This window comes from Macaca fascicularis, chromosome 8 (genome assembly GCF_037993035.2).
Source record: "Macaca fascicularis isolate 582-1 chromosome 8, T2T-MFA8v1.1".
NCBI lineage: Eukaryota > Metazoa > Chordata > Mammalia > Primates > Cercopithecidae > Macaca > Macaca fascicularis.
The window spans coordinates 31,919,153-31,938,516 of NC_088382.1; the positions used below are offsets into that span (position 1 = coordinate 31,919,153).

At 45.0% G+C, this 19,364-nt stretch overlaps 1 protein-coding gene across 1 annotated transcript in view; it reads left to right on the top strand.

Annotated features, from left to right (window-relative positions):
* Nucleotides 1–15,263, top strand: part of EXTL3 (exostosin like glycosyltransferase 3) — a 37,495-nt gene extending 22,232 nt beyond the window's left edge. The window contains exons 4-5 of the mRNA XM_065518587.2: nucleotides 4,559–4,687; nucleotides 12,217–15,263. Of these exons, the coding sequence (XP_065374659.1) occupies nucleotides 4,559–4,687; nucleotides 12,217–12,426 (339 nt within the window). The 3' untranslated portion in view covers nucleotides 12,427–15,263. The remainder of the gene's footprint in view (nucleotides 1–4,558; nucleotides 4,688–12,216) is intronic.
* The last annotated feature ends 4,101 nt before the right edge of the window (nucleotides 15,264–19,364 follow it).

The following is a 19,364-nucleotide window of genomic DNA, read 5'->3' on the forward strand; positions in this document are numbered from 1 at the left end:
GCACAACAGCCTTCGAAAACTTGTAACTAAGGATGTCACATAGCTCAGTAATTGTTTATATTGATTGCATCTTGAAATGCAGTTAGTTTGGATTACTGGGTTAAATAAAATTATTGAATTTTACTGTCTCTTTTTACTTTTTAACGATGTGGCTTCTAGAAAGTTTACAGTGCTGTATGTGGTTTGCCTTCTGTGTCCGTGAGTGCTGCTCTCTACCTCCCTCCTGAGGTCTTCCCGGGCCCTGAGGAGTCCCTGTTCTAAATTACCCTGGCATTACCCCCACTGCCCACCTCACAGAGCACCTCTTCTGTCCCGAGTCTTCTCTGAAGACAGTGCTCCCTTTAGCCTTTTCCTGTGGACTTTGAGGCACTCATTTCCCCACATCTGTGCTTTGGCACAGGGCAGGCGTAGGGAACGTTTTCATTGCTTACCAATGACACTTCCTTCCCAACTGGCACATAAAGTCTCATTTGCAGCTCCTGTCGTCTGTCTTCCTGCCATCAACTAGCCTTTTCATCGTGCCCTGACAGTCACCAAAGATGGCGGCACCTGCCTCCTTCTCTTTGTCTGCATTCATGCCCTCCACGGTTCTGGCGCCTTCACTGTCCTCACAGAAGACCCTCCCACCGCTTTCTCTGCATGGATGGTGAAGCGTCCCGGGGTCTAGCCTCTGTTGCTCTTCTTATTTTCCCTAGGCGTTCTCTCACACACTCAAGGTTTCGAGGCTTTTCTTAGCATCTGCAGGCTGGTGATTTCCTCTTCTGTATTCCAGCCTTGGCCTTTCTTGCTGAGGTTTGCGTTTGTGTATTTAATTATTTTCAGCATATCTCCCGTTTGCCCCCCAGACACTTCAGATAAACTTTTCCCTCACCGTCTCTCCCCAGCTCCTTGAAGTCTTTCCTCCCTTACATAGCTCACATCTCAGGTGGCGGCATCTTGCTGGTCACCTCAAATAGAACAATACAATTCATTTTTATAGGGACTTTTTTTTTTGTTTTTTAAGACAGGGTCTCACTGTCGCCCAGGCTGGAGTGTAATAGTGGGATCTCAGCTCACTGCAGCCTCAAACTCTTGGGACCAGGTGACCCTCCTGCCTCTGCCTCCTGGGTAGCTGGGACGACAGGCATGCATCACTACACCTGACTAATTTTTTTTTTTTTTTTTGGTATTTTTTGTAGAGACGCAGTTTTGCAATGTTGCTCAGGCTGGTCTCCAACTCCTGGGCTCAAGCGATCTGCCCACATTAGCCTCCCAAAGTGTTGGGATTACAGATGTGAGGTGCTGTGCCTGACCTATAGGGACATTTTGAACCAGCCTAAGCAGTCATTAAACTTTCAGCTGTTCTTTTAAAAACTTAATGTGTGAAGTTGATACACTCATCCCATTCTTGCACTTCTCCTCAGGACTTCCTTTCCTTGGGTGGGCTTTGTTTGGGGAATTGCAAGTAGGGTGAGAGGAGCAGGGTGTTAGCAGCTGGTCAGCTAAGAAGGAGCCACTGACTGATCTTAGCAGTGTCTACTCATACCTTGAGGATGTACTTTTCTTCTGAATTGCCTTCTCAGATTCAGATTGTTCTTTAAAATCACGAACGGTCAGGTACCTCTACTTTCAAGAAATCATTTACTTAATGAAATTTAGTATTTTTTCTGTGTGAAAATCTATAAAGAAGATTACAGACTAGCAGCCCCCAAGCCTCAGTTGGCTTCCAGAGAGACTTTTGGGCCCTCTAGTGTTGTCCTATACACTGACAACTTTTAAAAATCAGAAGATTTCATAAAAGACCTGAGCTGCAATACAAATGAAGATCAGGTCCTATGAGGCCCTGGCTGGGGCTTCGTGGCGGCTGCTCCTGTAGTTGGGGCCCATGATGGGGTCTGTGTGCGCTCACCTGCCTGTGGCTCCTCGTTTTTCTTACACCCATTTCTGTTTTTAGTTTTTTGAGACTGAGTCGTGCTCTGTGGCCCAGGCTGGAGTGCAGTGGCACGATCTCGGCTCCCTGCAATCTCTGCCTCCTCGGTTCAAGCAATTCTCCTGCCTCAGCCTCCCGAGTAGCTGGGACTGCAGGAGCATGCCACCACACCTCGCTAATTTTTATATATTTAGTAGAGATGGGATTTCACTGTGTTGGTCAGGCTAGTCTTGAATTCCTGACCTCAAGTGATCCATGCATGTGATAGATATTTTTTAAAGGTTGAAATAAAGGTGAAACAAAATTTTAAAATAATGTGATCACTAAAGTCTTAAATTTTAGTGAAAGCAGTATGATTGAATATGTTTTATTATTTTTGAAAATCTTGATACTGTGTGTTACAGCAAGTCAAGTCTGTTTCTAAATTAAACTTTTTTTTTCCTTTTCTTCTTTTCTTTTTGAGGTGGAGTCTTCTCACTTCTTTGCCCAGGCTGCAATGCAGTAGTGTGATCTTGGCTCACTGCAACCTCTGCCTCCTGGGTTCAAGTAATTCTTCTGCCTCAGCCTCCCCAGTAGCTGGGATTATAGGCATGTGCCACCACGCCCGGCTAATTTTTGTATTTTTAATAGAGATGGGGTTTCACTCTGTTGGCCAGGCTGGTCTCGAACTCCTGACCTCAAGTGATCACTAGCCTCAGCCTCCCAAAGTGCTGGGATTATAGGCGTGAGCCACCACACCTGGCCAACATAAATCATTTTTGACAGCAGAACCACATGCTGATGGAAATAACTGAACATTTATTCTGATAATGCTTTCATCATAGTTTTTAAAAAATTATTATTAAAAGGCAGTTCTTATTACTAAAATGTCTCTTCTTTCAAGACATGAGTTATGTTAATACCTTCTCATCAGCATACTAAGGACAGTCACTGGCCATTTAAAGGGTCAATAAATTTGAATTACCTTTTTTAAAAAATGTATTATTTTTTATTTTATTTATTCTTACTTTTTTTTTTTTTTTTTTGAGACGGCATCTCACTCTGTCACCCAGGCTGGATTGCAGTGGCACAACCATGGCTCAGTGCAGCCTAGAACTCCCAGGCTCAAGCGATCTTCTCACCTCAGCCTCCTGAGTAGCAGGCATTACAGGCACATACTACTACATCTGGCTATTTTTTTTATTTTTCGTAGCTATGAGGTCTTCTCCTTATGTTGCCCAGGCTGGCCTTGAACTCTTGGGCTCAAGCATTTCACCCACCTTGGCCTCCCAAAAAAAGTGTTGGGATTACAGGCATGAGCCACCATGCCCAGCCTGGACCACTTTTTTGTTTAAAAAAAGAAAAAAAAAGTACAATTCATTTTTTAAGTTCACCAACTCTTAAGTACTTTGCTGTTTAAGTTAGTTTATCTTAAACGAGCACATTTGTTCTGTGTTACAAAAAAATTTTATTATTTCACTAAATAGATTGTATTGTAGGTAATGAAATATGTTAATCAGTTAATCAGTTTAGCTGGGCACTTCACCTGTTCATTTGTTCATTACAGCAAATTGCGACATATAGCAGTTAACATGTGCCCTGTCTTGTAGTATTTGCTGATTTCTGTGGTATGAATAAATATTCTTACCTTGGCTGATTTGAAGTTACCAACATGAGTCACTGAACATGGATTTGGGAAGAGATACACAGTTGTACACCATTACATAGTAATTTCAACATAAACAGTAGATATAGGTAACCTCAAGTTAATAGTAAAATACAAAGTTAGGAAGTAATGAGTTGAAGGTATTTATTGCATGGATTTTTAATATAATTATTTAATTTGAAGTTTATGTAATTACGTCTTTAATGGCTATGTTTAACAACAAGCTCACAACATTCTGAAAATGTAGCGGTCGGCATTCATGAGCAGGTGTGAGTGGCTCCAGCACGCCCCTCTGTGGGCCTTGTAGGACAGTCTGAGAACTTTGCCTTTTACTCTGAGTGAGATGGGAAGTACTGGAGGCTTTGGAGGGAAGGGGTGACATGTTCAGTTGGCTTGAGTGTTAACACAGTCACCTGCTGTGCTGGGACTAGCACATAGGGAAGAATATGGCAGCAGGGAGAATCTTCAGGAGCTGATGTGGAGAATCCAGACAAGAGATGAAGGTGGCTGGGAGCAGGGGGTAGCCAGGGCCGATAGCGAGTAGTGACCAGACTCAAGAATCTGTACAGGAGGCAGCGAGGGATCGTGTGTTTCGTGGTTCTGTGATTTATTGAGATCTGAGAAAATAACCAGGCTTTTTTCCCTCACTTATCTTTTTTTTTTTTTTTCGCCATTGTTAGAGAGAAAATAGTGTTCAACTGAACCAGCATCTGACCTAGTTTGACAAATCTTTATACTGATTTCAAAATTGCTGCGGTACCAAGAAGATGATATGACATTGTTACTAAAGGGGGTGATGATGGCAATTTGAATGGGATAATTCCTCACTGCAGAAGATCCACACGATAGAATGTCTCGAATCCCCGGGCCCAGCCCTGAGTGCCAGGAATACCTCCTAGTTACTGCCACACCCAAACAACCCCTCCATCCACGCATATTTTGGCTGAAAGCCAACAACCTGTGTCTTCTAACACAGCATGTGGTTCTTTTTCTTCCTCTGACAGTATTATGCCTACCTGTATTCTTATGTGATGCCCCAGGCCATCCGGGACATGGTGGATGAATACATCAACTGTGAGGACATCGCCATGAACTTCCTTGTCTCCCACATCACTCGGAAGCCCCCCATCAAGGTGAGGTCCCGCCGCTGGTGGGACTGGATGCGCGCATGTTTACTTCACTTTTTTTACAGTAGCGCAGCACGTAACTGCACTGTACCTCAGAGTCCTCATTCATACGATAGGGATGATACTACCTACCTCATCAAAGGATTATGGGCTTAAATGAGTTGTTACGACAGGGGCCCTTCATTCCTAAGGGCAATGGATAGAAATCAGAAGGTTTGGAACTTGGGTGGGAAAGATGTTGCATCATTATTTTTATTAATCTCTTACTGGAATTTAGCATTTTCTTCAATTATGAAACAGGCTACAGTTCACAATAGTATTTGTAGTAACTGATTTGTCACCAGTAGAAATCATAGATATCTTCGTATCACATTACCTTTGTTGGAGTATCTGCAAAAAGTATTGTTTCTATTTGTTACCACTTTGAATTCACGGCAGTTATTCCCTTTCCCCTAGATGTTGTTATTTAATGCATTAGGAAAAGAGCATATGTGTCACTGTGTTTTACTGAAACTTGCTTCCTTTGTCATCCTGTGTATTGCAGTTTATATATCTAAAAACATTATTTTGAGGAGTCCACAGCCTTGATCAGATTGCCAAGCCAGAGGCACAGGCGATGTCCATCAAACAAAAAACTTAAGAATTTCTGAGTTAATATATGTAAGGCTCTAAGAATAGTGTTGGCACATAAGTACTATGTAAATTATTTGCTCACAACCAAAAATACCCTCAGAATTTCTAGAATTCCTCTGACAGTATTATGCCTACCTGTATTCTTATGTGATGCCCCAGGCCATCTGGGACATGGTGGATGAATACATCAACTGTGAGGACTACTCACACCTGTGAATTCTAGAAATTCTGAGGGTATTGTTCTGTTTTTTTCTTGGAGTTATTAACAAATACACTCAGTGCACGGAAAGCCTGGTTCCACTGCCTTCCTGTCATCTTTGAGGGCTCTGTCAGCAAGTTAGAGCATGCTGGTAAGCGTTAGGATAGCTCAGTCCTTAGAGAAGCAGACATTATTAGAACCAGTAGTACTGTGGAGTCTGTCACTTCAAACGAATATTTGTGACTGTGCTTATGTCTGTGTTTATGTCTGTTTCATAATTGAAGAAAATGCTAAATTCCAGTAAGAGATTTGTACCTGATGTCTTTAGAAGGGTCAGCAAACTAAAGAGGTCATATTTTCATTATTATCAAAAAGGTATATTACTTAATTTTATGAAATAAGTTTACCTTCATGGGTGTCATTGCCATGAGTAAATAGTTGTGTTCAGCCTGGCATGGTGGCTCATGCCTGTAATCCCAGCACATTTGGAGGCCATGGCGGGCGGATCGCTTGAGGTCACGAGTTCGTGACCAGCCTGGTCAACACGGCGAAACCCTGACTCTACTAAAAAATATACAAATTAGGCCAGGCGCAGTGGCTCACGCCTATAATCCCAGCATTTTGGGAGGCTGAGGCAGGTGGATCACGAGGTCAGGAGATCGAGACCATCCTGGCTAACACAGTGAAACCCTGTCTCCACTAAAAATACAAAAGATTAGCTGGATGTGGTGGCACGCGCCTATAGTCTCAGCTACTCAGGAGGCCGAGGCAGGAGAATCACTTGAACCTGGGAGGCAGAGGTTGCAGTGAGCTGAGATCATGCCGCCATACTCCAGCCTGGGCGACAGAGCGAGACTCAGTCTCAAAAAGAAAACACACACACACACACGCACACACACACACAACACTACACTAGCTAGGCGTGATGGCATGCGCCTGTGATCCCAGGTACTCAGAAGGCTGAGGCCGGAGAATCGCTTGAACCCAGGAGGCAGAGATGGCAGTGAGCTGAGATCGTGCCACTACACTCCAGCCTGGGTGACTAAGTGAGACTCCATCTCAAAAAAAAATTAATAATAATAATTGGTTCTAGACTAAGTACCCACCAGCATATACTAATAACGATAATGAAATCATATGTTTAGAAGCCAGGTGCAGTGGCACACACCTGGTAGTCTCAGCTACTCAGGAGGCTGAGGCAGGAGGATTGCTTGAATCCAGAAGTTCAAGGCTGAATGTTCCATGGGCGTGTCTGTGAACAGCCACTGCCTGGGCATCTTAGTGAGAAGTAAGTCGTAGCTTGAGTGCTAAGCAGAGTGGCCACCAGAGGACGCTGGTTCCATGCAGCAAAGCATAACAAAGATAGAAATGTATTTGGAGGCTAACTGTGGCTCCTGGGTAGAATGTCACTCCTGATTGTCCCAGGGTTTCTTCTGTCCGAGACTTCTGCTAAAGTCTCACAAGAGAAGAATAATTAGCAAAATAATGTATCAATTTTTTTTAACTGTGAAAAATAATAGTCACAAGTATTTATATAAAAATAGTATGTTTTCCAGGTACAGTGGTAGGTCTCATATTAAACAGTGAAAAGACTTTGTAGACTTTGAGGTAGGGAGGCAAAGGTTTTAGAAAGCAATGAACAATGGGTGCAATTTTCTTTTCCTTATGTTTCCTTTCTTATGTAGCCAGGGACTGGATTTGAGTCAAGATGTGTGCATCAATTTATGCCTCTCTAGTAGACCAGAAGACATGGTCCATGAAAATTTAAAGTATCTGAGTGATTAGGTACCTAATAATAGCATCAGTGACCTGAGCAGGCACAGACATGGGGGATTTTTCATCTTTGTAACGTGTGTTTGTCTACTGCATTATTAGGCCAGTGTTTCATTAGCTAAGCCATCTCTTCAGTGCAGGGGGAAGTAATGTGGGCATGGTGCACATGATTCTTACCAATTGAAAACTTCAAAACTGAGTATTCTCTCTCAGTTTTCTTCATCTTTCTGGAATATATGAAGAATTCAAGATTGGGATGAGTTTTCAAATTCAAAGGCTGAAATTAAGTGTGTTTTCAAACTCAGTAATTCCTTCAACTTACGAATCTAATTATTCATAATAACCAGTTTGAATTAAATATTTTATTTACCTAATTTTAATGGTATCAGGTGTATGTACTATTGTATGTTCAAAAATAGTAATTTTTTTGTTGTGCTTTAAATACCTCCAATTTTTACTGTCAAACTATTCCCTGTTTGAATTAGGGAGGTCTGACTGCTTTGTATGATTGGCAGTGTTCTTTCAGTAATGTTAATATCTTAATGATATTGACTAAAGAATGGGGAGTTAATGTAATATTATTGCTTTGAATAATGTACTACTTTTGCAAGGAGAACACAGAATGTAAATAGGCTTCATTCAGGATAAGAGATTAAAAAATCACCCGTAAAGTTTTGAGAAAACAGATGGCTTAGGTGCTAAGGAAGCCGAAATGCAAGTGAACGTCTTGGTTCTTTGGGGTAATATAGGTTCTTGGCCTCTATTGAGGATTTTCCTCATTGTTACTAAGCATAAAACGAATATTTCTCTTAGACTGAGTTACCTGGAATCTTCCATGTAAACTGTGATCCACGATATTGGTTAAATAAGTAAATGTCCAAACTTCAGTTTATATTATAGTTATTTCATTCTTTTTAATTTTTTTGCATGTTTTATTATGCAACATACTTATATATTTACAACTATATTGGGGATGCAGTCTTAAGTGGTTTTTTTGTTTTGTTTTTGTTTTGTTTTGTTTTTTTGAGATGGAGTCTCGCTGTTTTGTCAGGCTGGAGTGCAGTGGCACAATCTCGGCTCACTGCAACCTCTGCCTCCCGGGTTCAAGCGATTTTCCTGCCTCAGCCCCCTGAGTAGCTGGGACTATAGGCATGTGCCACCACGCCCAGCTAATTTTTGTATTTTCAGTAGAGACGGGGTTTCACCATGTTGGCCAGGCTGGTCTCGATCTCTTGACCTTGTGATCCGCCCGCCTCGGCCTCCCAAAGTCCTGGGATTACAGTTGTGAGCCACCGCGCCCGGCTTAAAAGTTTTTTTACTGATGGATTACATGATTAAAAACATTTGGAAACCACTGCTTCCGTGAAAACAACAGTTATAAAGACACTTTTTGTGTCACGTGGAATAATATGCAGGCTAAAGGGCATTTCTCCTGGGGCTGGATTCTGGTGTCTGGGGTGAGAAGGGTTTTTAGATCCAGTGAGAGCCCCATGGAATACTGGACATAGATGCTGTTTGAGAACGTCCTTCCCCAGATTCCTGACCCCCACATCCTGTTCCAGGGGGAACCATGGGAAGAGCAGTAACTCGGTGTTGACATGACCCCAAAGGGTTCTAAGGGAGCAGCCAGTGAGTGAGGGGGGATGTGAGGAGACAAGTGGGACCTGGAGGGGAAGCTGTGGAGGTCACGACTGCCCAGAGACTAGATTCTGAGGTGAGCCACCCTTCCAGCACTGGCCTGTGTCTCCTCCCAGTTTAAACTCTGGGACCTGGGCTTTGACGGCGAATACTGGCCGTACACAATGATTACTCTTCTGCTATTAAGTTATGGGATGTGTCTTTCAATTAAAAATTTTCCACTTAATTTATAATAGAAATTTAAAAATTATTTGGGAAAAGAGACATGCAGAAAGAAATCAAAAGTGCTAAAACTTTTGGCTTCTTTTGGTTCTCTGGTATCCTGTCTATTGTGGTGACTTTTTTATCCATACATATATATACACAAACACACACACACACGTACATGTGTAAGAATACATATATACATATTTTTTCTTTTTTTTTTTGTTTTTGAGATGGAGTCCTGCTCTGTCACCCAGGCTGCAGTGCAGTGGCATGATCTCAGCTCACTGCAACCTCTGCCTCCCAGGTTCAAGTGATTTTCCTGCTTTAGCCTCCATAGTAGCTGGGATTACAGGCATGTGCCACCATGCCCAGCTAATTTTTTTGTATTTTTAGTAGAAACGGGGTCTCGCCATGTTGGCCAGGCTGGTCTCAAACTGAGCTCAAGTGATCCACCCACCTTGGCCTCCCAAAGTGCTGGGATTGCAGGTGGGAACCACCACACCTGGCCTTATTTTTGTATTTTAAATTTATATACTTGATTTGCAGTCTGCTTTTTAAAAACTTGACAGTAGGCTGGGCGGTATGGCTCACACCTGTAATCCCAATATGGAGGCTGAGGCGGGTGGATCATGAGGTCAGGAAATGGAGACCATCCTGGCTAACACAGCGAAACCCTGTCTCTACTAAAAATACAAAAAATTAGCCTGGTGTGGTGGCAGGCACCTGTAGTCCCAGCTACTTGGGAGGCTGAGAGGCTGAGGCAGGAGAATGGCATGAATCTGGGAGGCGGAGCTCGTAGTCAGCTGAGATCACCGCACTGCACTCCAGCCTGGGCTACAGAGCGAGACTCCGTCTAAAAAAAAAAAAAAAAACAAAAAACAAAAAAACTTTACAGTAAATTTTCTCGGTTTTTGTTATATAGTGGACTAGGTAATTTGAAATAAGTAACAAACTTCTTTTTTCAGTGTATAGTTGAGCTAATAAAAAGGTAAGAGAATTGCCGGAAAGGAAGCAGACGGGAGGACTAAAACTTAGGGTGGCAAGCATGGAGGCGTCGCTGAGGCCATCATGGGGAGCTGTTCTCACCTCAGCTGTCTAGAGGCTTGGGTTTTATCACTCATGTGAAGGAGTGAAGAGCCTGTTAAAGGCGGAGAATTAGAATGGAGATCTCCTACCTGTTGCCCCGGGGAGATGACATGCACCTTATTTTAACCTGGACTCTGACGGAGCGGGGCGCGCGAAGTGTAGGTTGAGAACGTTAAATAGTCTTTTGAGCCTCCATGGGCTTAGGTACTCACTCTGTATGAAATCTAGACCCAGGGCCACATGAGGTGGCTCAAGTCTGTAATCCCAGCACGTTGAGAGGCTGAGGCAGGAGGATTTCTTGAGGCCAGGAGTTCCAGACCAGCCTGGGCAATGTAGGGAGTCCCCAGGGAGAAAATAACAAAAGAAAACTAGACCCAGTCATTGATACCCTTGGACTGTTTGACAGAATAAAACCAAAAATCTGTTGTAAGGAGAAATTACTCTCAGCAGAGGAAGTTCCCACTTAAGAAAAAGAAATTTCTTCACCTCAGGCCACATAGGACATGCACAGGAAAAGCCTCATTGAAAATGAGCTTGAAATGTAAAATTACCAGTTAGCCACCAAGGAAACAGCTGATCATGAGCAAGAGCGAACACACATAATAAACAGGTTATAGTTCTCCAAGGATTTCAAGTAATAAAGCCATTAGGTAGACTCTAAAACAAGTAGGCTTAAAATGACTAACCTGAAAACATAAAAAAGCAACAAATCACTCCAAAAAGAATAGATTGGAAAGCCCTAAATGGAACTACTGAAAATGAAAATCATAGTTATTAAAATCTCTGTCAAAAAGGCATGAAAAGATCAGACTTAGGTGAAAAGAAAATTAAGGAAGTAGAAGATAAATTTAAAGACATTTCTGCCCCATGTTTCTTTGTGTGACGTCCTCCCCTCCCTGCTCCCCTCCATCCTCCCTTCCGTGGAGCCAGTGTTTCCAAAGCCCGCTTTGCAGGTGTTGCTTCTTCAGCCCATTGAAAACCCAAGTTCATGGCTATCTTGCAGGATTTGCTTTTTCATTGGCCTCAGGATTTCGTTCATTCTTTCATTCATTCATTCATTCATTCTTCATTGTTTATTCATGCATGCATGTATGTATGTGAGTGAGTGACAGGCTCTCACTGTCCCCCAGACTGGAGTGCAGTGGTACCATCATAGCTCCCTGCAGCCTCAAACTCCTGGGCTCAAGCAACCTCCCAAGTAGCTGGGACTACACCAAATAACTGGCCTGCTGCCACACCCTGCTAATATTTTTATGTTTTGTGGAGATGAGGTTTTGCTTTGTTGCCCAGGCTGGTTTTGAACTCCTGGGCTCAAGCGATCTTCCTGCCTTGGCCTCCCAAAGTGCTGGGATTAATCACCAGGTGATTTCATTTCTTATTACAGGCTCAGCCCTGTATTTAAAGAGGGTTTCTGTATTTCATCTTGCGTGTTCAGGTGTTCTGAGGGACTTATGCCATTCGGCCTGCCACATTGTAATGAAGCTGTCCCTCTTCACACTTTTCTGGTTAGACATTTTCTAATTAATAACAATATGACTAGACTGTAGTATGGCCACTTTCCCATGGCTTTAAATGTAGTTAAGCATCTTTTTTATGGACAGTATTCAAGAATGATTTGACTAGCCCCTCTTTGGGGAGTCTTCAGCATTTTCATTCAAAACATTGATGAAACAAACAACTCGGTACCTAACTATGGCTCTGCAACCAGGTGTACATACTAGGAGTGGACTTACTGAGACAGCTGACACTGCACACGTTAAGGCTTGTGGCATCTGAGAAGTGCAGGCCGTCTGGACAGAATACCTGACGATGTTTGGAGACATCTGGTAGGCAGGAGGCCTGGGGCGGGGCTCTGGCTCCTGCCACACTCTGCGGGGTTGTTGCCTCTGGGGGATCAGCGTCTTCACCCTGGACATGGGGGTTGTGGGATCGGTTCAGCTGCAAGGGTTCTGTTGGTATTAGCTGGGATTCCCACTCTGTGTCTCTCTTCCATTTCCAGGTGACCTCACGGTGGACGTTCCGATGCCCAGGATGCCCTCAGGCCCTGTCGCACGATGACTCCCACTTCCACGAGCGGCACAAGTGCATCAACTTCTTTGTGAAGGTGTACGGCTACATGCCCCTCCTGTACACGCAGTTCAGGGTGGACTCCGTGCTCTTCAAGACACGCCTGCCTCATGACAAGACCAAGTGCTTCAAGTTCATCTAGGGGCAGCGCAAGGTCTGGGGAAGAGGATGGGCAGAGGGAGGAAGATGGCTCCCAAGGTTCCAAGGCATTGCAGGACCTTGGGGACATCTGCTGGGTGGGTGGCCCAGACCCTCTGCTGGGAGGGGCAGCATGAAGAGTGGAAGGAAACCGCTGCCTTTATCTTGAAGTCGGCCACACTGGGCCTGGAGCCCTGGGCGGAGGCCCCGGGGTTCCCCACACAGGGCACTGACTGATAGCTTACACTGAGGACCGTGGAAACTCTGCAGAGTCACTCACACCATTCATACGCCCAGGACAGCTAGTTTGTGGTTTTTAAATTCAGTAACAACTATTATGATTATTTAAAAAGAGAAAGTTTCAGATTTGCCATTCACGGCTTATTTATATATATGTGTGTGTATATAAATATATGCACACACACTTGCATACATATATATTTTTGGCTGGGGGAGTGTGAGTTTTGCCTCTCTGAGGGAGGGACCGCGCAGGCTCCTTTGTTCTGTATTCTGGCGGAGATGGGTCCTGGCCTTGTGTCACTGGCTTATACTTAAAGATCATCTCCCATCCTCCCCAGCGCCGTCTGTGTGCAGAAACCAGACAGGGATGAACGTGGCCCTCTTACGGGCCTGGACGAGAGAAGACCTGTGGGTGTCTTCCGTACCCTTTCTGCTGCCAGTCGGCAACCTGTAACTCCCGTTCTCTTCCCAGTGAATCCCTGGGAGCGCCTGACCCTGGTGGGCTGCTCAGCTTCCTGCTGCTGGGGCCAGTGATTTTTGAGGATTTATCTTTAGGCCAGGCTTGCCTCAGTACTTACCCCTGCTCTCCCATTTCTCCCTTGTTTGAGAGAGAATGAGGAAGCAAAGAGTGAGAAAGAATAGGGTCTGAAGATGCTACTCCCAGATGGCTCTTTCTGTCTTGTTCTTTTGTTGAAACATACGTGCTGTGGGCCTCAGGCTTTTCTGAAGTGCTCTCTCTTGGATTGGACAGGAAATCAGCAGGGTGCACGTCTGCTGTGGTCTGAAGTGGTTTGCAGGTCAGCCTCCTCTCCCTGGTGTAGAGCAAGCCAGTGTCCTTCGAGGACCCCACCCGGCTGGCCGGGAAGTTTTACAGCAAGGCACCTGCCTTGGGATAATTCCTTGGTGAAATTCACCTTCCCCCTGCCTCTGTCTGGAGCCCCATCCTGTGTTATCTGTGGTTTTTGGACCCCTAATGTCAGCTTGGCTGTAGGACCCCCTGAGGTTTGGTATGTGCTAGAACAATGGGAGGCCGTGATTTGCTGTGTAAGCTCACATCCAGCCTTCGAATCTTAACAGGCATTCACAGCCCGAGTTACCACTTTCCACTCCCTGCTTAGGATTCTGTTCCCTGGGCTGAAACTGAAATAAGCTAATTTTTTGGGTCATAGTGGCAGTAGGGGAACCTAGGAGGGTGTGAGTGGAATTGGTCAGGGATTTAGCCCATGAAATCTGTTTCTTGAACCCTGCTTTCTTGAGGTGGAGTTGACTCGAAGGTTTCTAGCAACTGAACAAAAGCTCAGGTCTGTCCTGGTCATGCACATGCCTTAAGCCAGTTCCGTCTTCCCTAGACCTTGGCATCCTGTGCTTCTATTTCTCGGAATACGTTCTCTGACCTGCCTGTACCACATGGGTCCTCTTCAAGTATTCTGTTGAAGCTGGGCTCTTTTGGTAGCTCCCACCCACCTGTAGGGCTAGCTCAGCTTAAGGGAACGCTCCCCATTGGCAAATCGGACCTGGCTACTGCCAGGACTGTTTCCAGAGATTCCCCCTGGCAACAGCCTGTAGCTCCCCCGCTGAGGCAGCGACCTAGGAAGTGTGGTTTTGTTCCCAGCAGTCGGGGGTCGGACGCTCTGCCTCAGAACTTTCTAGTTGCACTCTCCCTGACTCCTGACTGGTATTCCTTTTAGCAGTAGCCTTCTTCCCTCGGGGAGCCAAAGAGTGTGGTGTGTGGCGCTATATTGTGGCTGCTATTTTATCTGGTTTATTTTAATGTGAGGAACTCATATACTGACTTTAGTGGGACTTGGTGAGCCGGGGCCGTCTGTGTGGTGGGACCCCCTTTAGAGGGACTTGGTGAGCATAGGTCGTCTGTGTGGTGGGGTCAGGGGCCTGTCCCTTTAGTGGAGCCAGGTTGTCGGGCCCTGAATGTCACTGGTGGATCCAAGAAGGGCTGAGTGGTCTGACACCAAAACGTGCTGTAGGGAGGGCTGTGGTGCTGGCGCTTCCAGCAAGGACAGCCCTCCTTGACCCTGAAAGGAACACTGGCTTGAAGGACTGCAGACAGGTTCGGAGGGGCACGCCCTCCTCGGCGAGAGGCAGCAAGGCGGCCACAGTGTCACTGGTCAGGTGCTTCTCACCACGGGAAAGCCGCTGACCTGTGACTCATGCGAGACGGGAAAGTAGCGCCACAGACGCCGGGTCTCCTTGGCTGTCTGTGAGCCGCCCATGGCCACCTCGTCCTGGCTCGCAGGGTGCAGGACCGCCTCGTTCTCTGGGTGGCCAGCTTGCTGCTCCGGTTTGGGCTGTCCTACTTTAACGCCATCCCAGGGCTCCACAGGCCGCTGTGAGCGCTGGCTCCCTGGGCAGTGCTCCTCCGTGTGGACGGTGCCTCGGGCCAGGGCTCACCAGCTGGGGTCCTGTCCAGAAGGATGGGATCTTTCTGGGAGCTGTGCCGGACCGAGTGGGGAGCTCCTAGTTTGGAGGGGGGAAGCTTTGATATCCATGCCACGTCCATCCACCCCACCCCTTTTCGTCACGAGCACAATGGTCTTACATTGGATTTTTGTAAAAAAATAAAAATAAATGGAGACTTTAACTCAAGCAGCTTGGAGTTCTTTTGTGGTTTTCCTCAGCAGGTATGGAAGAGTGACCTGAGAGAAGGCACCTGCTTGATTGCTTGATTCCAGGTCGCCACCTGCGTACACCAGCTGGGCCCGCTCGCAGAAGAAGACAGGAGGCAGCGTGACCAGGCCCTGGTGTGGGCTGTGGACCAGAGATGGGTGAACACACTCACATTCACGCGGGCATCCTTGCCTGCACCCGGTTCCAGGGCAAGTCATTTTGACTAAACAGGAACTTAGGGGCTGTTGAGGTGCTTTGCAGGATGTGGAAGGGCATGTGGCCCATATATGCAAAGTTAATTTTTTCACGGGAATTTAAAAGCGTGTGTGTATATGGAGTGGTTATGGGGAGCTGTGTGTGCCTGTGATCCCAAGACAGGCGAGGCCTCACTGTGAATGGCTCAGTTCGGTCCATAGGTCATGCCGCTGACCTACAGGGCACTAAGACACCTGTACCTGCACCGGGCTGGCGCTCCCTGACTGCACAGCCCCTTCCTGTTGGTGCCCACAGGCCTAGAACTTGTGCTTGGCCGTGGGATCAGAGGCTTCCTCAGGAGAGGGCACTGAGCTGTGGGCTTCGGGGAGAAGGATGGAGAAGGGAAAGGGGGTAAAGGCGAGGGCTCCTCTCCTGGGCTCTGCAGGTGGCATTTTCGGTCACACTGACAGTCCTAAGAATGGGTGAGACCTAACGGTCAGTGTCCCTCCTCAAGTGGGGTTCACGACTGATCAGGCAGGTTTGCAGCAGCTGATGGGTGAGATGTCATCTAGGGGCATTCTCTGGAGTTTTGGCTGTCAAGCTGCTACTCTTCCAGCCATCCGTCTCCATGTTACGATTGTCCTGGGACCGGAGAGACTTGAGAAGGTAGCATGAGGCTGTAGAAAATCTTCCTATATACACAGAGATGCGATGTCTGCTTTGAGTCTCTACCTGTTGAGTTGTGGCTTGGACTTACGGTCACCCAAGGTGGTGAATGTGAGCTGTTGATGGGATCGTCACTGAAGTGGAAGGCTCCACAAGGTTTACAAAAATGTGTGAAGAAGAATGTTAATGGCGGGGTGTGCTGCCTAACGTCTTAATCTCAGCATTTGGGGTGGCAGAAGTGGGAGGATCACATGAGGCCAGTTCAAGACCAGTCTGGGCAACATATCAAGACCCCCATCTCTACAAAAAAAATTAAAAATAGAATGTTATGAAGATACCGAAAAGAAGAAAGGAGAATGTAGCGGGTCAAGGTCTGGATCCTAGAACACACTGGGTGCAGATCCTGGGCTGCCCATCACACTGGTGGAGAGCAAGTTATCTATTAATATTTTAGGCTCTAATCCCACCATACGATGGCAAAAGTTGTGCCCATCTCCTAAGCATATGTTAAAAGTTAAATAACATAATATATGTAGAGTCCACTGTTTGACACAATAAAAATGAACTGTTACTGGAGTAAAATACTGTCCACTTATTCATGGCTCTTTCTGCCTTCCACTAGGTTTGAGCACCAGCGCCTGGCTGTGTGCCCTGCCCACCTCCTGTTAGAGCCCCCATGCTCTGTCGCCTCACCATGCTGTGTGCTGGCGACTGCTCTGCCTCCCACACCAGACTGCAGCCTCTTGAGAACATAGCACACAACAGGAGTTCCATAGTTTTCTCATGAATGAATGCTTTGACAGACTGAAGAGGGCCACTTAGAAATCACAGCTTAGGCAAACTGTTTTACCTTTCTTCATCTGTCTTCATGTTTACGAAAGAGTACAGGCTGGGCATAGTGGCTCACACCTGTAATCCCAGCACTTGGGGAGGCCAAGGCGGGTGGATCACCTGAGGTCAGGAGTTTGAGACCAGCCTGGCCAAAATGGCGAAACCCCATCTCTACTAAAAATACAAAAATTAGTCAGGTGTGGGGGCACGTGCCTGTAGTCCCAGCTACTCAGGAGGCTGAGGCAGGAGAATTGCTTGAACCCGGGAGGTGGGGGTTGCAGTGAGCTGAGATTGCGCCATTGCACTCCAGCTTGGGCAACAAGAAACTCCGTCTCATAAAAATAAGAAATAAAAAAGTAAAGTACAACTGCTGGTCCTGTTGTAGGACTGTCATGTTAGCATTTAAACTACTTAAATTCTATTGATGTAAACGATTGGTCCCACATTTCAAACATACAGCAATGTTGAAATTATTTCTAGGGTATAAATGTATATGTCTGTCATTTTACTGGACCTGCCTTGGAGTGTCCTATCTTCCCATGCCCTGTCCCTTCACCCGTTCATTCATCCTTTCACAGTGCACTGGCTGCATTTCTGAGTAAACTGGTAACATCAATGCATTTCCTTCTAAATACGTGGGCATACGACTGTTAATTATAGGGCAGTATTTGTGTTTTTAATGTAAAATTTATTTTAAACTTACACACATGTTAAGTGTGCATTCTTTTGAGTTCTGACAAACGCACACGCCTGTGTAACCCAGACCCCTCTCAAGATACAGAACACTATGATCAACTCAGAAAGTCCCCTCATGCTCCTTCCTCCTAGTCAGTCCCCACATCCTCCATCCCCAGACATAGCCAGTGCTGATTGTTTTTTTCATTTTGGATTAGTTTTCCATATTCTAGAATTTCATATAAATGGTGTCATACAATTTCTACTGTTGTGTTTGTCTTCTACACACCCAGCATAACATTTTGGAGAGGCATCCATCATTGCTGCATAGATGGGTGATTAGTTACTTTTCATTGCTTAGTATTCCCTTGTATGAATCGAATAAAATCTGTCCATTCTATTGTATAGGTGCTGGGGCTGTTTCCAGTTTTTGGATATTACGAATAAAGTTTCTCTGAACATTCATGTGCAAGTCTTTCTGTGGATTTTTATTTCTCTTGGGTAAATAGGAGTGGAACTGTTGGGTAATATGATAGATGTATACATGTTTAGTTTTATAAGAAACTTCTAGACCTTTTCTCAATGCGATCATTCCATTTTGTACTAACACCAGTAATTATGAGACTCCCAGTTCCACATCCTCACCAATCTGTGGTCTTGTCAGTCTTTTTAATTTTAGCCATTCTGGTGAGTAATGGTGTCTTACCGTTTCATTCTGCATTTTCCTAATGATTTAAGTACCTTTTCATGTGTTTATGCCGTTTATATATATTTCCTTTATGAATTATCTGTACACATCTTTTGCCCATTAAGAAAAACTGGATTGTCCTTTTTTGAATTGCTTTCTTTTCTTCCTACATTTTTAATAGATTTTGAGGGGAGCAGTTTCAGATTTACAGCAAAACTGCATGGGAAGTACGGAGTTCTCCTCTTCTTCCACCTCACTCCTCACTTGCCCTTTATTAACATCTGCCATTAGTGTGATAGATTTGGTACAACTGATGAGCCAGTGTTGACACATTGTTCACTCAAGCCCATGGTTTACATTAGGCTTCATTCATTGTGTTGTATATTCCGTGGGTTTTGACAAATACGTAATGACAAATATCCACCATTATAGTATCATACAGAACAGTCTCACTCCCCTAAAAACTTCCTGCGCTCCACCTATTGGTCCCTCCCTCCCTCTCTGAATCTCTGGCAACCACTGATCTTTTTACTGTTTTCACACTATGGCCTTTTCCAGAATGTCACATAAAATCATACAGCATGTGGCCTTTTCACATTGGCTGCTTTCATGTAATATAATATGCACTTAAGGTTCTTTTGTATCTTTTCAGTTTGATAACCAATTTCTTTTCTCACTGAATAACATTGTATGGATGTATCGTCTTTTTTATTACTGAGTTACAGGAATTCTTTGCCCTGGACACTAGTCCGTTGTCAGATATGTTTTGTAAATTATTTTTTTAATTTGTGGCTTGCCTAATCATTTTCTTTATGGTGTCCTCTGATTAGCAGAAGTTTTTAATTTTGAGGAGATACAATTCTTTTGTTACTGCTTTCAGTGACCCAAGAAACCTGTGCCTACCCAACATCATGAAGATATTTTCAGTGTTTTTCACCAAATGCTGTATGGTATTAGCTCTTGTAATTAAAGATCCATCTCAGTTTTTATGTATGGTGTGTGGTGGTCAGGTTTCTGATTCTTTT